The sequence below is a fragment of the Filicampus tigris genome, chromosome 5 (assembly GCF_054856515.1).
Source record: "Filicampus tigris isolate MCC_2025a chromosome 5, RoL_Ftig_1.0, whole genome shotgun sequence".
Lineage (NCBI taxonomy): Eukaryota > Metazoa > Chordata > Actinopteri > Syngnathiformes > Syngnathidae > Filicampus > Filicampus tigris.
The window spans coordinates 20,057,178-20,080,434 of record NC_141221.1 but is presented as its reverse complement, the minus strand read 5'-3'; the positions used below and the strand labels follow the sequence as shown (position 1 = coordinate 20,080,434).

Sequence of the window (23,257 nt, the reverse complement as noted above, 5' to 3'; positions counted from 1 at the left end):
ATTATGAAATTTACAGCAGAGTGAGTGAAGCCTTGTTCTAAAATACTACATTTTGGAAATTTAGATATTTTTAATGAAGGCACACCGGGAAAAAAAATCAACATCATAAATGTAGAAGTTCTTTAACCAGATAAATAAGAAAGCATACGTTTGTAATTACATGGCGTTAATAGGAGTTATACAATTTAAAAAAGGTACTTTAAAGTCAATCCAAGTGGAATATGAGTTAAGCGGTAAAATACGAACCGTTTTTGTCCATCTCAGAGGGCAGCGATTTTACCACTTGCTGTCGACTGAAAACGACATCACAGTTGCTCAGAGCTCAACTAACGAACAATCATGGCTCAGTTTCAGAAAACAGGTGAGCCGTGATTGGTCGTTACCCGAGCCCTGAGCAGCTGTGATGTCATTTTCAGTCGACAGAAGTGACAAAATGGCCCCTGAGATGGCTAAAAACGGGTGGATTATGGGGGATTATGGGGGGTTGTTAAAAAAACCCGGCTACGTGTAGACAAGGGCTCATATTCCACAAAAAGAATATTAATCAGAAGGCCATGTTTGGACTAGAAAAGGCACTTAGAACATATTAGTGAAAATAATTTTTGGGGTTGACCTTCCCTTTAACCCATTAAGGCCTAAAGTGCTTGGCTCAACATCCCCACAAAACCTATGGAGACTATAGAATCACTCTTTTAAACCTGAGGTTATCTGAGAAATTCAACATGTACAAAATAAGCCATTGTAGCAGATAGAAACATCTTTCTAAAAGAATATAAGAGTTCCCAAAAATATAGATCTCCTGTTAAAAATAAAAGTCCATGGTTTTCATATTAATATACTGGTTAAAAATAGCCCTTTGAGAAAGTCAATATAGTTCATAAACCGTAAAAACTTCATAAAATAAAAAAAAGAGAGAAATTCAGATGATTCCCCTACGCCAAAAAAATGGTTAGCTCCCTCATTTAAATCATGTCAGCTTTTTTTTTTAAATTTATTTACTTTTTTAAGTTGAACATGATAACCTTACCTCTCATTTCCAGGTTGGAACTCGGAAAGCAAGGAGGGCCGACGACGATGAGGCTGAGCCAAGTGCGAGCTGTAGTCTCGAGCATGATGGGAGTGGTAGTCCACCATTCCAACTTCCTAGAGAAGGAAATGTAACAAATGCTTAATGAAAAACAATTATTAAATTATTCACCAAGTGAAATGATGCAAACATAAATAACTTGCCACAACCAGGCCTTACTATGTGGGAACACATTTTATCAGAAAAGTGACGACAAGAGTGAAGGATTAATTACAGGTGCAACTTTGTGGTAAACCTTACCTTACCACAATGCAAAAGTGCAAATACAGAGCTGGGCACCATTTTTTGACGGTCCGGCTGCGACCCTCCACCCTTGACTTGGGTAGTACCCTTCCAGCGGCGACCCTCGGGCCATATTCATAAACATTGTCGGCCCCTGCCCCATTCCGCCCCCCGACCCCAAAAAAAAAAAAGCGGCCGTGATTGACGTCGCTGTGGGAGAGACGCTAACGGCAGAGGCTTTTTAAGGATCATTAGCTGGCTAATTTACTATTCGAACCCGCTGTGGATACGTTTCAAATGCGCTAGTAGTATTTACCCAACTGCATGCTTCCTTTCATTGCGGTTGGATTTGTCGTATTGTATAATTATTTGGGTCCAATAATTATAGAGAAGAGTCGTAGAAGAAGAAGTCGCAGAAGTCGTAGTCAAGTTACTTATTTATTTTGCACACTTCCCCTCCTTCCCGGCCTTCAAAATAAAAGCATACCAGCAAACCACTATACACTGCAGGTTTGCTATGGCGTATTGCTGGAGGTAGTGAACGCCAGAAAAAGTGCATGAACTCCACCTTGATGTGCTAGCGTCTGAATATACTCGTGGACACAAATTGTTTTGAAACAAGTTGGGGGGGGCGTCGCTTCAAAAAGACAGTGACAACAATGCATATCGTGCCTGCTACAACCATAAAGGAATGACTAGACGATGCATTTAATTTTATTGGGAAAACAATCTGGAATGTGGCGGCTAAGGGGGAACGTGGGTGAGTAGCTTGTTTACTTTGAGTGATGGGACTTTGCAGCAGCAGCAACGAGCTGCGTAGCTCATTCGTCTCCGTGTGGGAAACTGTATGTCATCGTAACATGTGAGACAGCAACGTGCGCTCAAGCGTGTTTGTATTTCCTCATTGTCATATCACATAACCCGCGCCTCCCACCTGCAACTGGGGCATACCATTACAAGAGGGGGCGGAGGTGCAATACCATAATCCCTATAACAGCAGATGTTGCTCGCGCAGACACGGGAGTAGAAAGAAGCCTAAAAAGAAGCCTTTCACCGAATAGGCTGAGATGATTTTTGGCCGCCTCGCGAGCATGAGGGCCAATTAGTGGGCTGGACTAAAATCAACTTCTGGCCATGCTTAGTCCAGCCATTTTTTTAAATTTGTCACCCGGAGGGTCCGACCGGTCCGGCCCAGGGACAGACTGCCCAGCTCTGTAGAGAAACACGAGTGGTTATTGTGCCTCTGATATCTAGGCCATAATCTTGATACGGGGTGTCGGTGGAATCTCTTGACAACGACAACATGAACTTCAAACGACTAATGATGAGACTGAGCCATGTGCCCAACATGGTGAAGGGGAACGTTTCTAAAGAAAAGTATAGGTGAGAGTCGCTGGGGTCATGCACTCTCCAGCGGGTCGGAGTAATGTCTATTACAAGATGTGCATCAAGCAGGTAGTATCATAAGCACAATAATCAATCATTAAGTCCTTTAACTACGTATAGCTTGGGAAGTTAGATATGAGAGGAGGTGGCATGAAATGCATTTTGTGCCAGGTCTCTTACTGTGTGTGCCCGCTGGAGCTGCAACGGTAAGGTGGCAGGGTTTGGCAGGTGCCGTGTGTCCATAGTCCTCCGGCCTGGCGGCACAGACTGAGGATGAGAGGACATCCTGGCACAGCCTCTGCCTCTACAGACAGGAAGTAGGTGTAGTTGCAAACCAGATGGCTTTTATGTGCATTATGGGTGCTTCCTCTAAGCCAGTGCACTGTAAAGGGAAGAAAACACATACAGCCAATGTCAACTGTGAATAGAAATTAAATAGATTTCAAATGCAGTAGCTAAAAAAATGAGCACACCAAGGATGAAAGAGAAAAATCAACTGCTTATGTTGAACATGACAAATAAAATAAGCACATGTAACTGTAGCTTTGATTTAATGTAAAATTAATACATAATACCGGACTAGAATGCTTACATAGCAATGTCAATCATTTACAACAACAATTACAGAGAAATCTATGACTCGTTGCTATAGAAACCCCTCAAAACACTCCACTTTGACTACAAAATCCACCGCAAGCGAGTTGTTGAGTCACACTCATTTACAGCTCGGTTTAAGAATACATCCCTAGATATGACAGTAAGAGGTGTTCCCAATGATGATATGCGTCTACAAAAAAGAGTGTGTTAAGGTTAAGGTTGCTGTGAATGCTGGCAGTTGTGTGCGCATCATGGGACCAGTAGATATGTCGTGGATAGACAGTTTATGCTTGAAGAAAAATGTCGCCCACATTGAGTTTGCTTTTTTTTTTTTTTTTTTCCATTGGCTTTTTTTTTTTTTTTTTTTTTTTTTTTTACATTTTAATGGGACTATTATTTTAAAGTTTTAGTTGCATGGATTTTACCGACTCTAAAGAATTTCTGATGTACAAATTTGCAGACACTAACTGCAGCTCTTCCTCCTCAATAACATTTCACTGGCCTAAGTGAGAGTTCATAAAACAATTCATATCTAACCCAAACATAGAACAGAGTGAAGTTAGCCAGGTTGGGATGTGGTTGACAGACAGAGTACACTCTGGCAGCTGTAAAATGTCAGATGGAGTTTGTCTGTGTTTAATTTTACTTTTCACACAATACAATGCTCGACATTGCAGCCAAAATGATCACAAATGTGGCCAATTTTTCAGTGTGTGCAGAGTAAAGATTTCATCCGGTTGCACAACACAAGTGCATGTTTTTATGCTCATTCTGTAGTCTGACTGTTTAAAGCGTGGTTGAAAGACGCTGCTTCTTTTTACACTGCTTCAGCCAGCCTCCTCCTCCTGCGCACTTTCCTGTTGCAACGGGGGGGAAGGGGCGCCCCTTGCCCAGCGCACGTCAGGCAGTACAAATGGAAACAGTTCAAGCACAAGCTGTTGATAGGATGCATTCAGATGCGTTTGTGTTTGAGTTAGACACTACCCGCTGCGATATGATTGGCTGATTGCTGCTTCCGCATAGGACCGCATTCAGACGTCACAGATCGGAATGAAAACAAGTGTTTCACTAATTAGAAAAAAAGAAGCATTCTAGTGCTGATATTTTTAAACAAAATTAGACGCAATGGCTCTACACTAATTTTTGCACTGGTAACACTGGTGCAACCATCTTTATTAGTTGGTTGCACCGCACAAAATTTGGCTGCACCCTTTTTTTGGGCAGGTACAGCATGATCATATTTGCTGATGTATACTAGTCTTCATTGGCATACTGTTGTTTCGTATTTCGTAAAGATTGACAGTGACTGAAGATATGACAGTTTTCAAAACATTTTGCTGTAACAAGAAGTTTGTCTGCAACAAGCAGAGTCTGGCAAGAACAGGTCAATTATTTTTATATAATTTCAAAAGAAGACATGACAGAAAAAAAACTAAGGTTTTGCTTTTATTTTGTTCAACTCAGCAGGGCCAACTCTCATAATGGGGCTTCCTATCCCGCTTCACCTGGGAAAACAACAGCTACACATCCTGCCTAGCAGCATCATGAATCAATCAAGTGTGGACCCTCAGCACTGATTCAGATTAGGTCCTCCAGAGCAGTGTTTCCCAACTTGGGGAACGTTTACAACTAGCGGTCTTTGAGCACTTTGCAGGAGGTACTGTACATGAAAACATTTAATAATTGATGTTCAAGATCAATAACCTGTGGCACAGCCACGCCAAAATCACAACGGTCGCGAATCAGCTCAAGTCTCTGATTTTTAAAGTTCAGATGACTGATGAAAAAAAAACTGCTATAGTGAGTCTGGTGTTTTGTGTACTAAAGTTTACATGCTTGTGTTAAAAGGAACTTCTCAAAGGAGCTCCAGGTTTTTGTGGTAAATGTTAATGAGTTACATAGAACAAAGGAGTTTTTTCTCTTTATTTGATTCCTATTTTTTTTTCTTTATATTATTTTAACACCAATTTTGTTTGATACCTATTTTTTATTTATTTAAACTACTATCCATTACCTACACCGCTTCTTTAACACCAATATAACCCCAAAGAATTAAACGTTCATATTAAGGGTGAGAAATAAAATTATTTTCGTGTAAGTTGTGTTACGTTCTACTTTTGGAGAATCATCAACATGTATGAGTCAGCGGTATGACAAAAAGGTTCAGGGGTACACAAGCCAAAAATGTTGGGAAACCACTGCAAAACAGTATCAGTGTGGGGGCTTGCCCTCACATCAGAAATAATTCAGTTTTGTGTTGAGAATTAGGCCATTGAAAGCAGTGCTTTTTTTTTTTTCTTCACCTGCTGCTCGGCTGATGTCTCCCTGTCCTTTTCATCATCAGTACCGTCTAATTTGGCACCTTTCACTGGCTCTTCACCACCAGCATCCAGCTCTCTCTTCTCATTGTGTTAATAAATAAATAAAGAAAAATCAGCCATAGACTTCTTTATTTTTTCTAATTAGCTTGTCATTCTGGTCTGACGAGTATACGTGGTGCGTGTGTATGGCGCGCCAAAGTGTTGTGTGAGCCAACGGCTTGTCATGCACATGTACGCGCACTTACGTGAGCCATGCTTTTATTTCCAGTAGACTTGATTATTTTAACAGTCTTCTTACTGGACTCCCTCAATAGAGCATCGAACAGGTGCAGCTCATTCAGAACGCTGCAGCTCGGGTTCTGAACGCAACAAAGAGATCAGATCATATTACGCCAGTCCTAAAGCCTTTACACTGGCTCCCAATCAGCTGTAGAATAGATTTTAAAATTCTGCTACTGGTCTATAAATCACTGAATGTGGCTGGTTCCTAAATACAATGAAGACATGCTGATTGAATAAAAAACCCTGTAGGGCTCTGAGATCTGCGGACTTGAGTCAATGACTACGCTTACATGCGGTCAATATTTGGGTTAAGGTTAAAATTCCGATTTCTGAGTCATTCGGAATAACCCGTTTGCATGGCTTGAGCGGAGAGAGTTAGTAAATATTATTAAATCATTTTTTTCTTTTATTTTAGAAACCTTCTCTTATTTCGTTACTTTGAAATGTTTTTTAGTTTTTAAGTTTTTTGTTTAGGTGTTTTAATGTTGACAATGTACATTCTTTTCATTTTTGTAAACTACTTTTGTTTTCTCTGCTTTGCTTCTGAATGTCGTTAAGTGTTGCATTTGTAAATGTTTGTAGTTGTCGGTGTTGTGTCTTTGTAGCGCGGTGAGTTGCCTTGTGTAAGATATGTGCTATGTATCCGAATAAAGCTGCCTTGACTTGTCTTGCCTAAGTGGAAGCAGCAGCAAGCCATGGCGTCTAACTCAAATACAAAGGGTGCGTTCGGAGAGGCAGTGCGTGCTCCCCTCTTATTTTCCAAACTTATGCTGTGTTATAACCAATCACTGCACTGTTTCCATCTGTACGGCCTGACACAGTGGCGCCCCTTGTCCCCAGTTGGAGTAGCCAGAGCACGCTTCACAGCACTCCCAAAAACCCAAAAACGCTCCGAGTTTCCGATCAGTCCAAGTGGAGCAGAACGCGGTCGGAGATTACATATATCCAAACGTGCATAGATAAGGAGACGGCATTCTCTTGTTGCAAAAGGGGAGCGCGCAGGAAGAAGACTGGCTGAAGCACTGTAAACAGACGTCAACTTTCAACCACATTCTTAAACAATGAGACTGCAGAGTGAGCATAAAAACATTGCTGTGCAACCGGATGAAATCTTTACCCACAAACACTGAACAATTTTGCCTCTAGTCACGAGCCCAGCGAAGAGAGAGGTGGATGCTGGTGGTGAAGGAGAGCGAGCAAAAGGTGCCAAATCAAATGATGAAAAGGACAGGGAGAGCAGTACTGCTTTCAGCCACAATGACTTGATTCTCAACACAAAACAAAATCATGTTCGATGTTGTGCAAGCCTGCACACTGATACTATGAAGGACCTAATATGAAGCAGTGTTGACAGACCAGACTTGATTGATTATGACGCTAGGCAGGAGGTGAAGATGTGGTTTTTCCAATGTGAAGCGGGTTAGGGGGCCCCATACTATGAGAGTTTACCCCTCTGAGTTGAACAAAACAATCTTCACACAAAAGCAAAGCCTTTGCTTTTTTTTCCTATTTGTGGCTTCTTTTAAGATTATTTAAAAAGTCGGTCGATGTTCATAGACGGAAACGCAAATGGAGGCCCATTTAAAATGGTAGGTAGACCGGCCTATGGGCCATTACTACTGTATTTGCTCCGGTCGGATAAAAAGGCGGATAAACGAACGACGGAAGGGTACCCTGGATGCAGGCGGAAGGCAATGAACAGACTGGGAAATTTTGTAAAATGCCCAGCTCTGGAAAACACTTCATCAAGCCAACAAATACACTTGTCAATTAGTGTGCAGATCAGTCTGTGGTGCATGCAGCTGACACATCCCAAATCATCATGTCAACTTCCCCACACAAATCTATCAATATTTCCATAGTAACAATGTCAATCAATATTGTATTTAGATTGATTTGACGTAAGGCTACATTCAAATGCAGTATTGATAGTAGCTTGTGAACTTCAAACTTCACCTATTTTTCCAGAATATGTTCTATGCTGGCCCACTAGTCTAAACACGGCATTCTGATTAATATTGCATTTGTGGAATATGAGTTAAGCAGCAAAATCCACTCCTTTTTAGCCATCTCAGGGGGCGGCCATTTTGTCACTTCTGTCGACTGAGAATGACATCGCAACTGCTCAGGGCTCAGGTAACAACAAATTACGGCTCAGCTTCAGAAAACAGGTCAGCCGTGATTGGTCGTTACCTGAGCCTTGAGCAGTTGTGATGTCATTTTCAGTCGACAGAAGTGACAAAATGGCCGCCCCCAGAGATGACTAAAAACGGGTGGATTAACTCTTAGTCCACAAACGCAATAGTTATCATAATGCCTTGTTTCAACTAGTGGGCCTGCATAGAGCATATTCTGGAACAAAATATGTTTGGGTTGACTATCCCTTTAAGTGATATATTTTAGTGATGTGTATTCCATGTTCAATAAAGTTTGTGATTTATGATTTTGATTTGAACAATATTTGATAGTATGTAAAAGGATTGTTATATTTGAGTGAAACTTCACGGTCGATAAAAGTTATTAAATATATCTATAATATAAGTTATATTAAATAAAAGCGTTTTCAACAATGTTTGGTTGTGCGCATAAAAAAAGGTTTCAATTTGAGTGAAACTTATGCCATGCTTAACAGAGTTTGTGTTTTTGGACAATATTTTATTAAAATAAAACATTTTAATCAAAATGGCTTTATCCTTTTTCAGTGGTCAATATTAACAAGTGCTCAAACATCAGAACGTGCACTCTTCCGTTCCATTCCTCTTCCATTTTGGAATATTCCAAAATTCTGAAATAACTCTGCCGTTGCTGAAACACATGATAATAATAGAGCTTGCTAATACAGTATATTAAGAGGCCCAGAAAAAAATCTGGTTGAACCAAGCAGCATTTGATGCATGCCGGTTCCACAGGCACAGACATTCCCCGGAGAAGGACAAAAACAAGTATGGCAGTCAAAAGAGCTGCAGAGAACGACAAACCTGAATCAAGAAAGGGGACCAGCACATTGAAAGACCTTTGACATAAACTTTGAGGTGAATGGGGCCTTCCAGACGAGAGGCTAAACACATGCGCTGGCAATGCTACAAACACCCACCGGCAAGCAAGCCGCTGGCTCACAGCCAACAGTGGGGATGAACTCAGTCACCTCACTCTCTCACTCTAGCACGCTTTACTTGGCCGCTCTCCACAAAGTGGAGTGGGCTTTGGGCTTCACTAGTCAATACACCATCATCGCAACCACCTTCACAATGGATTGTTGAATGGCTGAGGAAACACGAGCGGGGCGCTAAGGCCTTGTTTTGGCCGTTTTCAAATAAGAACAGTGTGGTTCCAGGCATCCAGTAGATTGTGTGACTACGAACATAAAACAAAAAAGCTGCCAAAACCAAAACAGTACTGAACCGCTGCATGTTCACTCACCGCCATCGAGTAGGCACATGAATCAATTTTAGATTGACCAAAGCATAAAAACAATATTCACAAAATATCCCTCCAGGAGACCAATTTCAACTTTAATAAAGTATCACTGGGATCATTTTCTATATTTAACTACAGAGTGTAATAATAATTTCAAGTTGGCCATTTGTGAAATAGCGATGAACAAAATTGCATGCCTTCTTTGACACGTATCGGTACCAAAATTTTGACTTCGATACTACACCTGCATAAATTACCTCGATACTGCTACCGAAACAGCACCTCGACAAAAATCTAAAATCAGCAAAAGCAGAAAAATGAAAACTGAGAAAAGATCTTCAAATTTTTAAAAATGTGTTATTAATTCAAAATATTAGGATATGCTTGATAAGAAAATAACATTTTAAACAGTGTTAAACACTTGTGAACATTTGCACACATGTGGGTGAGTGACATAAATATATTACACTGTTTCTTTCTACACTTGATTATTTACATTTTATAGACTACATGTAAATTAAACTTTACTTAAGCTTATTCACTATAAGCTTTTACATTACATGACATTTTCTTGACCTATTTGACTGCATTTCATGCCATCCATTGTTGATATTGACAATACATTTGCACCATTACTGTCAACAAAATACGTTCATTTCATTGATAATGACTCAATGTAATGTTGCTTCTTGTGTGTGCAATGTATTTGAAGGTCTGGATTTACACAGCAGGTCCAAGTGCCCACTCCAGGTCCAAGTGGCTACTCTTCTCTATTCCACTCCCAGCTAGTAGAATGTCTCGTCAAATTATACAAATTGTGAAGAAAATAATTCACTCTGTACTTATATTTGATTGAAGAATTAGAAATGCATCACAACCTGTCGCTCCTTAAACTGGTGGTTTAACTCTGGATGCCGGTCAGCGAGGTGCTTGGCCAGACTGGACGTGATCCCACCTCGAGCCACGGTAGTTTTAAAACAAGCCTTACAGACGGGCTTTGTCATGTTGGTCGGCTTGCCACGGCTTTACATTACCGGTATCCCATGCAACACTACGTCTGAGCCCCTCAAGACATAGTGTGAAAATACGCTGATGTTTCATGTCTCAAATTATAAGAGCTTCCCTTGCATATTGGGAGTGTTATGAAAGCTCACTTCCAATTCAAGCTTCCCATGTCAAGTAGCAGGAAATAAAACTGAGGGTTGCACTTGTGTTCTGGGCTGACCTAGTTCCCCTTCATGCTACTTAATTATTCAGGAGCTTTGAAATATTCTTCTGTGTGGAAGCATGCAACACGAGTAGCTGTTTGCCCCTCCTGACAGAAGCCTCACGGTTAGTCTATGTAAGCATATCTATGTAAGCATAAGAGGCTTCTCATGTGTGCAATGTGTTTGAAGGGTTGGATTTACACAGCAGGTCGAAGTGCCCAATTCCGATTTACGTACTATATCTGACTTATTTGTATCAATTTCTTTTTACATGTTCATTTCAAATGACACATAGTCGATACGGCTGTGTTTCCATTCACAAAAAGCATGAAATAGCCCGCATGTGCAGGGCCCAAATCGTATACTGTATCCAAAACTCCACGAGTGTAAACCCCAAGCATTTACCACTAGGAAGAAAGCTATAATAAATAAATAACACAAATATTAAACATTACAAATCATGCGAATGGCTCACTGTGGCGACCACAGGGACAGGCCGAAAGGCGCAACGACGTAGGACTAATTGGGAGGAGGGGTTGTCCATTACAGCAGATTTTCCATTAAATTGACCTACTGTACTTTTTGCGTGGCATAAAAACACCCAAGATAGTACAAAATTATTATTTTGTACTTTTTTGTGGCCTACAAATGCTCATTATAGTAGAAAAACTATTGACAATAAATATAAAAAGCTTGAAACTGTTTGACAAGTTTTAAAGACTATCGAAAATCGAGCCATGATGTTTGTGCGTTTCCTTTTATCACAACCGTTAAGAATAGATTCGAGAGCTAAGGGCTTGGCAACAAAACAACTGCAGTGTATACTTTACCATTAATAGCATGTTGGGGAAACCTGTACATGTACTACATGACGAGAACTCCAGTAAACAACAGCCCTAGATATGAATAAGCAAATACAACACACTCTGTTGGCCCTGCTAACATGGCCGCCGCCACGTAAGCAAGTCTGTAAGCCTGCTCTCGTCTGCTGTACATCTGTGACAACAGCGGTACAACCCAGAAATACGTTTACCGGTCTGTCTGTTGATTCAGACAGATCGCCAGTCAACAACAATCCAATTCTGAAAATAACAGACTTTGATAACTACTGTACCAAAGGCTTTTTTGAGTCGACTGGACACAATTTTCTGTCTGTTAAATCAGGAGTCAGTTGGTTTCGGGAGGGTTAAATCGAGGTTCGACTGGATATAATTTACGACAAATCTGTACAGTACAAAGACCTGTATTCCTTAGCGGTAGATTAGATTTACAGCGTATTCAATTGAATGTCTAATTTGTGTTGTTTGGGCAGATGCTGTTCCGTCATCGGTGTATTTTGGTGATGACAAGCTTGGATTGATGGGGTATATCCAATCTGTCTATTTACGCTGCAGCAACATAGACATAACCAATGTATCAGATTTTTATCCATATTTGGAAGAGGCCTGATGATATCCGATTCCATGCTCTTGTTTCTCTTTATGATGCCATGATGCTAGGGCTGTGCAGGATAAAAGGTATATTCAATAGACGTTATGAATTTGCCCGAAGGTAGAGAGTTGGACCCTACCCGGGATCGCGATAACGCATGTTCATTACGTCTTTGTATCTCCCTTTTATGCTCACTCCTCAGTGTGGCAGAAGGGGCCCAAGAGAAAGTGGAAAAAGACCTCCCTGAAATAAGGTATGTTTACAATATCCAGTATCCAATATCCAAGTAAGTAATAAATTGATGTTAATAAGATTTGTACTCTTGTATTAGAGAAAACAGCCTGATGCAAAGCTGCTAAAAGTTACAGATCCTCAGTATTTTTTTTTTAGGAAATCACTTTACATTAAGTCATTACGCCGTTTTCTGTTGTTCGTATGGTAGAAGCTGAGGTGCTCACTATTTTGCGGCGACCCGCTTCCTACGAGCTACGGCTGGCTAGTCAACGTGGCTAAACATGACGCCAAGCCGCACAGGCGAAAGTTCACTTTGCATCTAGTGCCAACGTAGCATAAGTCACTAATCATCACTTCTACAAGATCGAAAAAGCTACACTTTTTAAGTATCGTTATCACGAAGTAACGAGGAGTAGTAAGGAGAAGGACAAAGCCAAGCTAATTACTATGCTATCGAGATGTAGACGCAACACACCGAAATAAGTACTTGTGTGACACAGTACACTTGTCACATAGGTCTGTCTGGAACCGCGTTATAGCCAAGAGTAACCAACTTGAACAGCAAAAATAGCAGGCAATAGGGCTGAACGACTTTAGGAACAAATTGTATTGCGATTTTTCTGACAGATTTTGCGATTTCGATTGTGACATCATAATGACATGAAAATGACATCATACCATCAAATACATTAAAACTATTACTTTAATAATACAAATACACTAAATAGGTTTTGTGAGGGAGTCTGTCCTTTTTCAAGGTTGTTACAAATGTTCAAGTAACATCATGAATAATGCCAGTACCAGTGCCGTACCGTGATTTTCCTGCGTCAAAAATGGCCATCTTTTTTAATACCGGTATTTAAAAAAAATAAAAATGAAAAAAATACACGAATTTTAATAATTTTTTATTTTCTATAATTCATAGGCTGGTATCAAGCTGGCAGGAGGCCAAAAGAGTTGCTGTAGAGTTGGACTCTGACTGTCCTGTTGACTGTTAGCAGCTATGTTTTACAGACAAGATACTCCACACTTTTATATAGTTCAAACTCAAAGTAGGTTTTCTTTTTCATATGTAAAAATTGTAAATAGTTATAATTGGGGTGAATAAATAGACACGCACACACACGTACCGACATTCACGCACTTATTGTACATACTTGCATATAGTTTGAAGTTCATACAGTTTGGTCAAATTTGAAAATGTAAATACTGCATTTATACTTGCAAACAAATTGTCATTTCACCATTAAAACCATTTTGTCAGTGTTGGTTATGTTGTTTTAAAGTTGTTTAGATGTTTGAGAGGACAGAAAAGCAAAAAATATTAGTGTCAAAAGTTCAGCTTGAAATGAAGCTTTTCACAAAAAGCTAATTTTCTCAGGTTTCTGGTCAGAAAAAGGAAAAACAGGTGAAACTTGGCTATGTTCTACTGCCGATTACTAAAGAACAGAGAAAGGCAGAAATAAACTTTTTTCTAATGAAAGAAAAGAGTCTAATCTTTCTTTTGGTAGGTTCCGTGTTCATATAGCTGTAGAAAACAATATTCTGTGGGCCTTGAAAGATGAGCGAAAATCCTTCAAAATGGCTGGCAAGGTGGAGGTGCTTCCTTGGAAAATGGCTGGCAGTGAATGGGTTAAAAATATGTTAATATAGTATGAATTATCTAATTAAGGGCGGCGCGGTGGTCAACTGGTTAGCACGTCCGCCTCACAGTACAGTGGTCGTGGGTTCGAATCCGGCCCCGGCCTTCCTGTGTTGTATTTGCATGTCCCCTCGCCTGTGTGGGTAAACTCCAGCACGACTGCGACCCTTGAGAGGATAAGCGGATTGGACAACTGGATGGATTAATTATTTGTAATCTATCAAATGTTATTTGTTTGTTTTCACAATAGAGTCTTGAGTTTTGAGTTTTAAATGTTAAATGGACTGTCACTTGTAGAGCGCCTTTCTACCTTAGGTACTCAAAGCGCTTCACACTGTACCTCATTTACCTACTGATGACGCAGCATCAGTATCTTGCTCAAGGATACTTCGACATGAGCACAATGGCCAGGGATCAAACCCACAACCTCCGGGTTGGGAAAAGACCACTCTACCACTGAGCTGCACAATAAATGTTGTTAAAAATACGTTACAGCAGAGCTTTTTTTTTTTTTTTTTTTTTATTAAATCAATCAATTCAGCTTTGCTTCGTTTCATTCATTATCGTTATTATTGCTTAATAAAACCCTTGATTCAAGTCCAATCCTTATTTGAAACCAGGACAAAACTGAAACGAAATCATTGATTCTCCAAACTGTTCAACAAAGAAAAAAAATATTTCAAGCCTTGAAATGGGACCACTTCAAAGAAAAAAAAGGGGAAAAAAATCTGTCACTCAAACCAAGCAGTACCAATCCAGCTCTATTCACATTCACACATTTTTTTGACTTGATAGGCCTCTTTAAAATATGGAATCCTCCTAAAATGAAGCATGAGCATGTCGATACAGGAGTAAACTGGTTCAGCACCATAACCAACAATTACAATGTACTGTACTTTACTGTCATGCCTTTCACTGTTAATTGTCATGTAAAATTTTCCGCACCAAGGTCATCACCCCTTTGGTGTATGTCCTGGACTGCCCTTAAACACATACCTTTCACAAAATAACAAGCAACCCACGCTGTTACAACACGCATTCCATGCAGAAAAACCCGGCTAATCAAATGAGATAAATATATCCCAACTGCTACCCGGACACAAATGAGAGTAATGTCCTATAACATGCTGTCATCACTGTTGCGCAACAGAGTCAAGTGAATCACCACAGAGCCATTTCTAATCCCTGCTAATGCGCTGTCTGCCTCTCCTAAAAAAGGGGTGACTGGTTTTAACTGCAATTGAAATTCAGAGGCAACAACATCACAATAGAAAGCTTTGTGTGATAAACAAAATACCACAGTAATCTGGGCCTCACGTAACAGTTTAATCGTGGTGAAATCTTCTTATTCCCTTTTGCTTCAACAAGTTTACTATTTTTAGTTTAATGAAAATGTAAGGTCTGCCTATTGCATTCATTGTATTGTATTGTGTAAGTCTCAACTAATCCACCACAGCATGGCGACCGCGATCACCAGGTAGACCCACCAGGACCACATGAGTAATGCACTGTTGTAAAATGAGTTTACCAGTGATGGGATAATGTGATTTTCTAGGAATGCCATAAATGTGATCATTTGAAAATGTAAACGCTTGCATAGATTTATAGAAATTAAGTGTTACATATTGAAATGTATCGGTTTCCTACCTTGTTAATAATTAATGTTTATTGTTTGTTATCATTAATAATAACATTTAATTAAAGGTAAAGGTAACCCTTTGCATTAATCAGTACCAAAGAAGTAGCTCTCAGTTTTAAAGAAGTTGACGACCACTGCTGTACTAAGTCTCAAAAAAGAACAGGAACCATGGAATTTTGGAACATTTCAAGCTAATTACAATCACTCTGGTAACAATTTTCCAATCAAAGGTGATCAATTGCTCAACTTTGCACAATCTCTTCAACTACTTTGAGAGAGAAGACTGACAAGGCATACTGTACAACTCATAGATTAGTTCCGGTAGTCATTTACATGAGAAAATAGAGAAACTAGTTCAAGAGTAGTCATTCTCTTGGAATTGACCATTCAACTGCTTTGGAGCAAAATGGATGCTTAAAATGTCTAAAAAAAGAAGGCTAACAGGGCGAGGGATGTCCCGATCCCCATCGCGTGGTCGGAAACCGCGCCCGATGTGTGTTTATTTTAATTTTTAATTTTTATTTTTAAGTGATACAATACAAAAAACATAATCCAGAGGTACGCAGAAACGCCAAAAGAAAAAATATATATACAGTACACCTTTTATACTATCCAACATCGCGACGGCCAGTGGCTGAACATTCTGGTAGCTGTCACGGAAAGCAAACATGACGCTGAAAATATCTTTATATGGAAAACAGAGACAGTGCAACAGCGACATGCAATGTGTGCAAATTGAGCATTTCGCGTGGCTCTTAGAGCCCTTTTCACTCCGAACTTCAATCCCCTTCAATGTGTATGCGGTGAACGGCGGCACCACAGAATGGAGCGTTCGTGGGCGGCGCTGCACGTACTCGGACGTCTGCCACAACAGCAAATTCCCTCAGATTGAAACATATTGTACTTTACGGCGGCGCCATCATAACGTCAGAAAGCGTTTCCAATAGGAGAGGGGCTGGCAAGCGATGAACTGCTATTTTGGCGGCAAGAGGACAATGGAGGAAGCCTTGATAAATAAAGTGCATTTACTGTACTGTATTAAACCTGAAAGATACATCTTGTCTCCTCTTGATTTTCCTTTTTATAATGAGCAAAGATTTTTTTCTTCCATCTCTTTTGTAACAATTAAAGAATGATACATTTTGTAAACCAGTGGGAAAAGCCACACTTTTTACATCCTGACCGGTTGCTACGTCAGCACTTCCACATATGGGCATGATGTTGCACGTATGATAAAGTGCCGAACACGGCGATGGAACAGATTAAATTCGGCAAGCGAGGTACCAGGTACGTGCATTTCACGCATCCACTTTGACGCAAATGGAGGGAAAAACATTGAGTAGTGCTGCTTAGCCTACCAAGTACACTTTCAAAATGGAAGGGGAAAAAGAGCGGAGCATCACAAAAAATATGAAGTTCAACACAGGACGAATATAATGGCCGCCCCACTAAAAAAAAAAAAAAAAAAACACCACCAGCACTAATACACAGCAAAACTAGCATATCTTGTGAGCTCATATGATGGTCTATGCTGAGAGGTTTTCTGTAGGGTCGTTCTGCCTCATATATTTGGCATCATTTGAGCAAGGCTTCACATATTCAGCGCTACTGCACTCCACTCCGCACAAACATCAACCGGGAATTTTCCAAAGGGGACTGAACTTCGCAAGCACGAGTTTCTCTCTTTGAAAGATCAGGCTGAGAAGTAGACACAGTTGTTCCCAAAATGTATGAAGCATTTGTTTCAACTGGCTTGGAAGTTTAAACACTGCATAAGCGAAAAAGCCATACAAAGAAGGAGAGTTTGTCAAAATATGCAAAAGAGCTAGGGAGTGAGAGGACGGGATGGGGCAGTTAATGTGCGCCCATATGTAGAATGTGGCTCTTTGCAGTAACACTTGAAAAATTGTGGCTCTAGTTTTAATAAGTTAATTCTTTGATGTGATAGTAGTCATTCTTATTGGAACTCTTAACTTAAAGTACGTTCCCTGTTAAAGAAAGTGAGTCAGTTGAATTTACAGAATATATGCATGTCAGGACCACCTCTCTCTCAATTTGAGCCAGGAAAACCCCTGTAGAAGTATACAATACAATAGTATTTATATAGCACATTTCATAACCGCTACAGGGTCACTTTGCTGACCTGTCATGGAAATGTGTGAACAGATGTTCTCAAAATGAATGTCACAGTGACCGTTTCTTCCATTGGGTAATCCTTGAAAATAGGAAAGTGGTAAAACTCTGCCAGATCATTGCCAATAAAAGCGAAGTGGGATAATGTCCAGTTCAATGGAACTTTGACTGTAAGTAATCCCTAAAATGTTACCACATGGAAGTTAGCAGAACTCTCACAAACCAAACCAGGAACAATTCACTTGGAGCTCGGCAAGAAATGCCAGACAGCTGCTCTTTCTCAATCGGCAAGAAGGAAGATGGGTTGGAAGGAGACTGAGCATGTCATGGACACAGCCTAATATTTCCTTCTTCAGCTTCTGCATTTTTATTTACGGAACAATAATGTACGCAGTGATATACTAATGTTGGGCCATTTCTCTATTATGAAAATTAACATGCACGCACACGCAAACACACACGCACACGCAGGTATGTGCTGTAGCAAACAGCTTCTACGATTGATGACCTACAGTAAGTTCTAGTAAGCATTTAGCACAAAGTTGTTGTCTGATCATTATTAGAAATTACATTTTGGGGGCGAATATGGAGCACCGCTGCAGTCATTCCAAGCCATCGGTCCTGACGTACCACTGGTCTGAATCCTTTAAGGCTAGCAATTATCCAATTAGCGAAAACTAGCCTCTGCCACCTCAGCCTTCTGTCCCCAACTACGAGTTCTGCCTTGGCTTTTACTGCTGTTTATATACAGTAAGATTACTATGCCTTTAAACAATTTGGGAAGCCCCAGGTGATGCTGTCATGTCTTTGGAGGCTTCTGATTTATTGGTTTATTGCCAACATTTGAGTTAGAGATACACCTGTGGCTGTGGGTATATTTGAAGGCACAGGTGAGACACACAGCTCCTTTGTGTAACATTGGAAAGACAGGTTCTGTGTCCCACAGGTGAACATGCTTTGGATTGAAATGTGCATGTCAACAACCCAAGAGCAAAAGCAAAAGACCTTGTGAAGTTGCTGGCTGATGCTGGTGAAAGTTTGCCGCCATCCACAGTGAAATGAGTACAGCTGATGGGCTGAAAGGCCACTTGGCCAGGATCAAACCATTACTCAAAAAGACACACAAAAAAGCAAGATGACAGTTTGCAAGTACACACAAGGACAAACAGCTTAATTTTTGCAGGCATGTCTTGTGGTCTGACGAAACAAAAATTGAATTGTTTCACCAAAATGAGCATCATTACATTTGGGGGAAAAAAAAGGGGAAAGCTTGCAAGTCTGAAAACAACATCCTACTGTTGTTTGGCTGCAGGAGGGACTGGTGCACTTCACAAAACAGATGGTATCAAAATGATGTTGAAAAACTGAAGGCATCAGTCAAAAAGTAAAAGCTTGTGCCAATGGCAAATAGGTCTACAAAATGGTCGATGACCGGAAACATCAGGGCTGGGACGATACACTCTTGTCCCGATCCGATACGGATACCGCTACTCGGGTTGCGATCCGATACGTATTGCCATACTTAAGTATAAAAATATATGTTTAAAAAACTGAGGCATGTGTTTCCAAAATTTTAACTTAAGTGCCATTTGACATTTATTTAAGTGTCACGATTGAAAAGTACATCAACTGTTCCAGTAACTGTTACTGACACACAGGAATGCAAGACAGAAAAAAATGAAAAAGACAAAACTACAATCGCAAAGCTCAACTTTAAGGACATCGAATGTTCCAAAAATACGTCATAGAACATGCAAAACATAACATAACATAACATAAGCAGAGCTGGGCACTCCGTCCCGGGGCTCTGAAATTCTTTTGGAATTATATTTCTGACTGCTACAATGGCTGACATATCAATTATTTTGTAGGTGTTGAATTTCTGGGAAAACTTCAGGTTTTCAAGGGTAATTCCAAAGACGACCTTAGGCTTTGGGGAGCTGTTGAGCCAGGCGCTTTAGGCCTTAATGGGTTAAAGTGACAGGAACAAGAGCAAAATTTGTGTATTTGAGGCGGCTTTCAATATCCGTCAAATTTTGCTGATATCGAACTGGGGCTGAACGATTAATTGCATTTGCGAATTTTGCAATTGCGAAGGCTGTGGTTTAAATGGTCATTACTTTATTGACAGCGGAAGTGAGAGGAGGATTCAGCGAACTCTAAGCTAACTCTGCCATGCTCGCTTGGAGCGTTCTAACATGCTTGTTATGTTTACCTCGCACTGTTAAAACTTCCCGCGTGTGGTATCTATTTTGTGATGTTTTGGCTGCAGTCGTATGTCGGAGCGTGTGTGTGAGGAAGTGTCTGTTTGTTGGCTGTCGGATGCGTGCCACCATTGTTAAGAGTTGACGTTGAATTTTTTTTCAAAAGTTGACCACTCTCATACAGACGACAGTGTGCGGCTCCTTGAGCCACGACAAATAAAAGCGCATCCGTGCAAAGTTGTCAAGTTATCAAATATTAACAGGATGAATTCAGCCGTCTGTTTGGAACCAAAAGACAGACGAAAAGATGTTTAATAATGAGATGGCGTTGAGTTGTAATTAATGCCCGCTGGTGCTTGTTATTATGTCATAAATAGGCATTCTCTTACTTTTCCTAGCGGTTGCCGCATGTGATGTCATTAAGAGGAGACCGGGTAAGCTTTAATTTTATACATTAGGTTTTATTTATTTATCCGTCAATATGATAAGTTGAGTGAGTGATTTGAGAAGTGCATCCACATTTACATATCATGTTTCCTGAAATGAAGTGACGTATAGGGAGTGGTACAGCCGCTGGATTGTTGTTTTTCGATCTATGTAAGAAGTTGAATGATTAAGAAGGGCAGGCCACCTTTAGATTATGTTTCATGAAACGAAGTGATGCTTAGGAAGTGGCAAAGCCACTGATTTGTTTACATTCTTGTTGTAATCTGCACTTGAGTTTGTGCCTTTCCAGTATAGTATATACTGTACTTATGTTTACACCTCACCTGTGGCAGAATTATGTTGTCGTTGTGAACGCTTTCCAAACTGCACATCAAAATATGTAGTAAGTTTATACTTCTAATTGTAGTAGATAAATTGTCTTTCATATTAATTCATGATCCATTTGTCTTTACCTCAGTATTCTACAATGCATAACAGACGTAACTGATATTGTGTAACATGCCTATTGCCTAGGGTGTATTTCTATATTGTGGATTTCACTTATTGCAGGGGTGTTCTGGAACATAAAACACATGACACACATAACCCCTGCAATAGAGGGGGATTTACTGTACTTGAACTCCCAATTGTCCGACTTCTAAAGAGTTTAAATCCTTAAGGACAGTTGTACGTACTGTATGGTGCCTGACAGTACACAAAGAAGTCAAGACTATATAAAATTAACAAGTAAATGAACTTTGACTTAGTCCAGATCAAAAAGTGAAGTTTTGGGGGGATATACATACATTTCTGTAGGCTACATATGAGAAAACACTATAATGAATGGACAATTAAGTGCTTTGTTTACTTATGCATAAGGAAATCAATGCAATACACTTCAGCTGTTATGTCACAGACATGCAGTCAATTCTGACAAATGTTTATAGTTATATTGAGGCTCAAAAAAGATGTTGACTATACTAAGAAAATTCGGGTTAAATTACATTATGATTAGCCGTACTACACCTAATTCATCAAGTACAATATGTATGCGTTTTTATGCATGTTGGTAAACCGTTGAAATGTTCAAGTGTGTTGAAAAGTAAGGTTTTATATTAATTATGTTTTGGGTATACATTTCTAGTGCACAGAACTAATATTGTATACAGGATATGGTACAATGACACTACTGTCAACTGAATGATAAATCTTTTGCAAGCATAAATGCAATCCTGCAACTTTCTATGTCCAACACCTGTGATTTCTTCACCATTAATTGCTATCTTGTTGCACTGAGAAATCTGAACACATCTTTAAATCAGGTGTCACTGATTTTTATCATTAATTCTGAGTTAATCTCTTCTATCCTCCCATGAATTTAAAAGTTTCAAACAAAATCTAAATAATAAAGTCATTAACTTGGTTTTCAACTTTTTGGCACATCTGTTGGAAATAGAAATTCTGAAAAGATAAGTTTGACTTTAATTAGCAATATGCTGTGCTTAGAATGATCCTGTATTGGGGCAACTTGGAAGCACACGGTCTTCCAATAGAATACAGCTTTGCTATACAGATCATGAGGTACCAGTAAAACGATAGGAAATCATTATGTGTTGTCCTTCAAAGTATGACAGCATCACGTTCAAACCACATGTAGCAGGCCTGGCATCGACAAAACAACAATTATTACGTCACAAAATGAACCCCTACAAACTGAGCATGAATCAAGTGCACGTAAATACTACTAACGCTGCTACTACACTGTAATATCTAAATTATTACTGTCTCAAAGTTAACATTCAAACACAGTATGTTGGTTTATTTGTAAAGTGAAATCAGCAAACGGGATGTTATCACTAATACGAAACACAGTGGATTTCAAAGTGTTTACGCACGCAAACCGGGCGCTTTGTGCATACAGTAGTTACGAGCAGGCTAGCAAAGTTAGACAAACACAATGGAAGAGACGCCAGATAAAGGGTCGGCGTGGTTTAAAATGTGCCTATCCTTGAAGTATGCTGTGTGCCGCCGTGATTTCTAATCGGACACATGGTTGTACAACGTATATTTAGTGGGATAATATTGACGTAAGCCAGCCTCTCCGCAGCTCTGACAGCTAGCTTAGTCCGCTAGCACCTTTAGCCACTAGCAAGCTTAGCTTAGCCATGTAGCACGTGTTTGTGAATTATAAAATAATCAAGTGGATCTGACAATGGCCGGCTAACTGAGAATGCCGCGGTGTCGTTAGAAAGCAGATCGACGCGACGCCTCCTCGCCCTTAAACGTTTGCTAAAACGAGTAGCTGCGATGTTTACATTGCGTGGAAAAGGTCAATACTGCTATGTAGGTTTCTCCTGCAAATAATGGCTAGACCCTGTCGTCCAACAACACAAGAGACAGACCACCCCCAAACCCACGGACGGAGAGCAATGGAGGCTAACTAACCTCGGTGGCGGAGTAAACGGGGACCATTCAATGGCGTTGTTCTACAGTCAGCGAATGTCCCAATCCGCGTCAACGCGGTCCGGTGTCGCTTTTAGAGAGCTTCTCGCTTCGATGGCGCGCGTCCCCCGCGAATTACTCCACTCCAAAGGGTAGTTTTCCTTGTCATTTGTTCCGATGAAGGTTGAGCTATGTCGTGCCTGGTCCTGCACAATGCGCTGCGCTGATCTGCTGCTCCCTGCGGCCGACACACCACAGAGGGACTGAACCGCCCCTCTCTCCCTTCTCTCTCCCTTCTCTCTCTCTCTCTCTCTCTCTCTCTCTCTCTCTCTCTCTCTCTCTCTCTCTCTCTCTCTCTCTCTCTCTCTCTCTCTCTCTCTCCCCCTCTCTCTCTCTCTCTCTCTCTCCCTCCCTCCCTCTCTCTCTCTCTCTCTCTCTCCCTCTCTCTCTCTCTCTCTCTCTCCCTCCCTCTCTCTCTCTCTCTTTCTCTCTCTCTCTCTCTCTCTCTCTCTCAATAAAGCCGCATGCTCTCTCTTCCCTCTAGGTCTAGTCACATATGGGATAGCGAGTGATGGTGTCCTCATGT

At 40.4% G+C, this 23,257-nt stretch overlaps 1 protein-coding gene across 3 annotated transcripts in view; it reads right to left on the bottom strand.

Moving 5' to 3' along the window:
* The window catches only part of ncor2 (nuclear receptor corepressor 2), an 85,313-nt gene extending 62,369 nt beyond the window's left edge, over positions 1-22,944 (bottom strand). The window contains exons 1-3 of one of the 3 annotated variants that reach the window (XM_086030094.1): positions 22,675-22,944; positions 2,876-3,077; positions 1,028-1,143 (exon numbers count right to left, since the gene is read on the bottom strand). In XM_086030094.1, coding sequence (XP_085886220.1) covers positions 1,028-1,143; positions 2,876-2,980 — 221 coding nt within the window. In that variant the 5' untranslated portion in view covers positions 2,981-3,077; positions 22,675-22,944. The remainder of the gene's footprint in view (positions 1-1,027; positions 1,144-2,875; positions 3,078-22,674) is intronic. The other 2 variants (XM_086030093.1, XM_086030095.1) reach the window with 2 other exon arrangements.
* Positions 22,945-23,257: the final 313 nt, after the last annotated feature.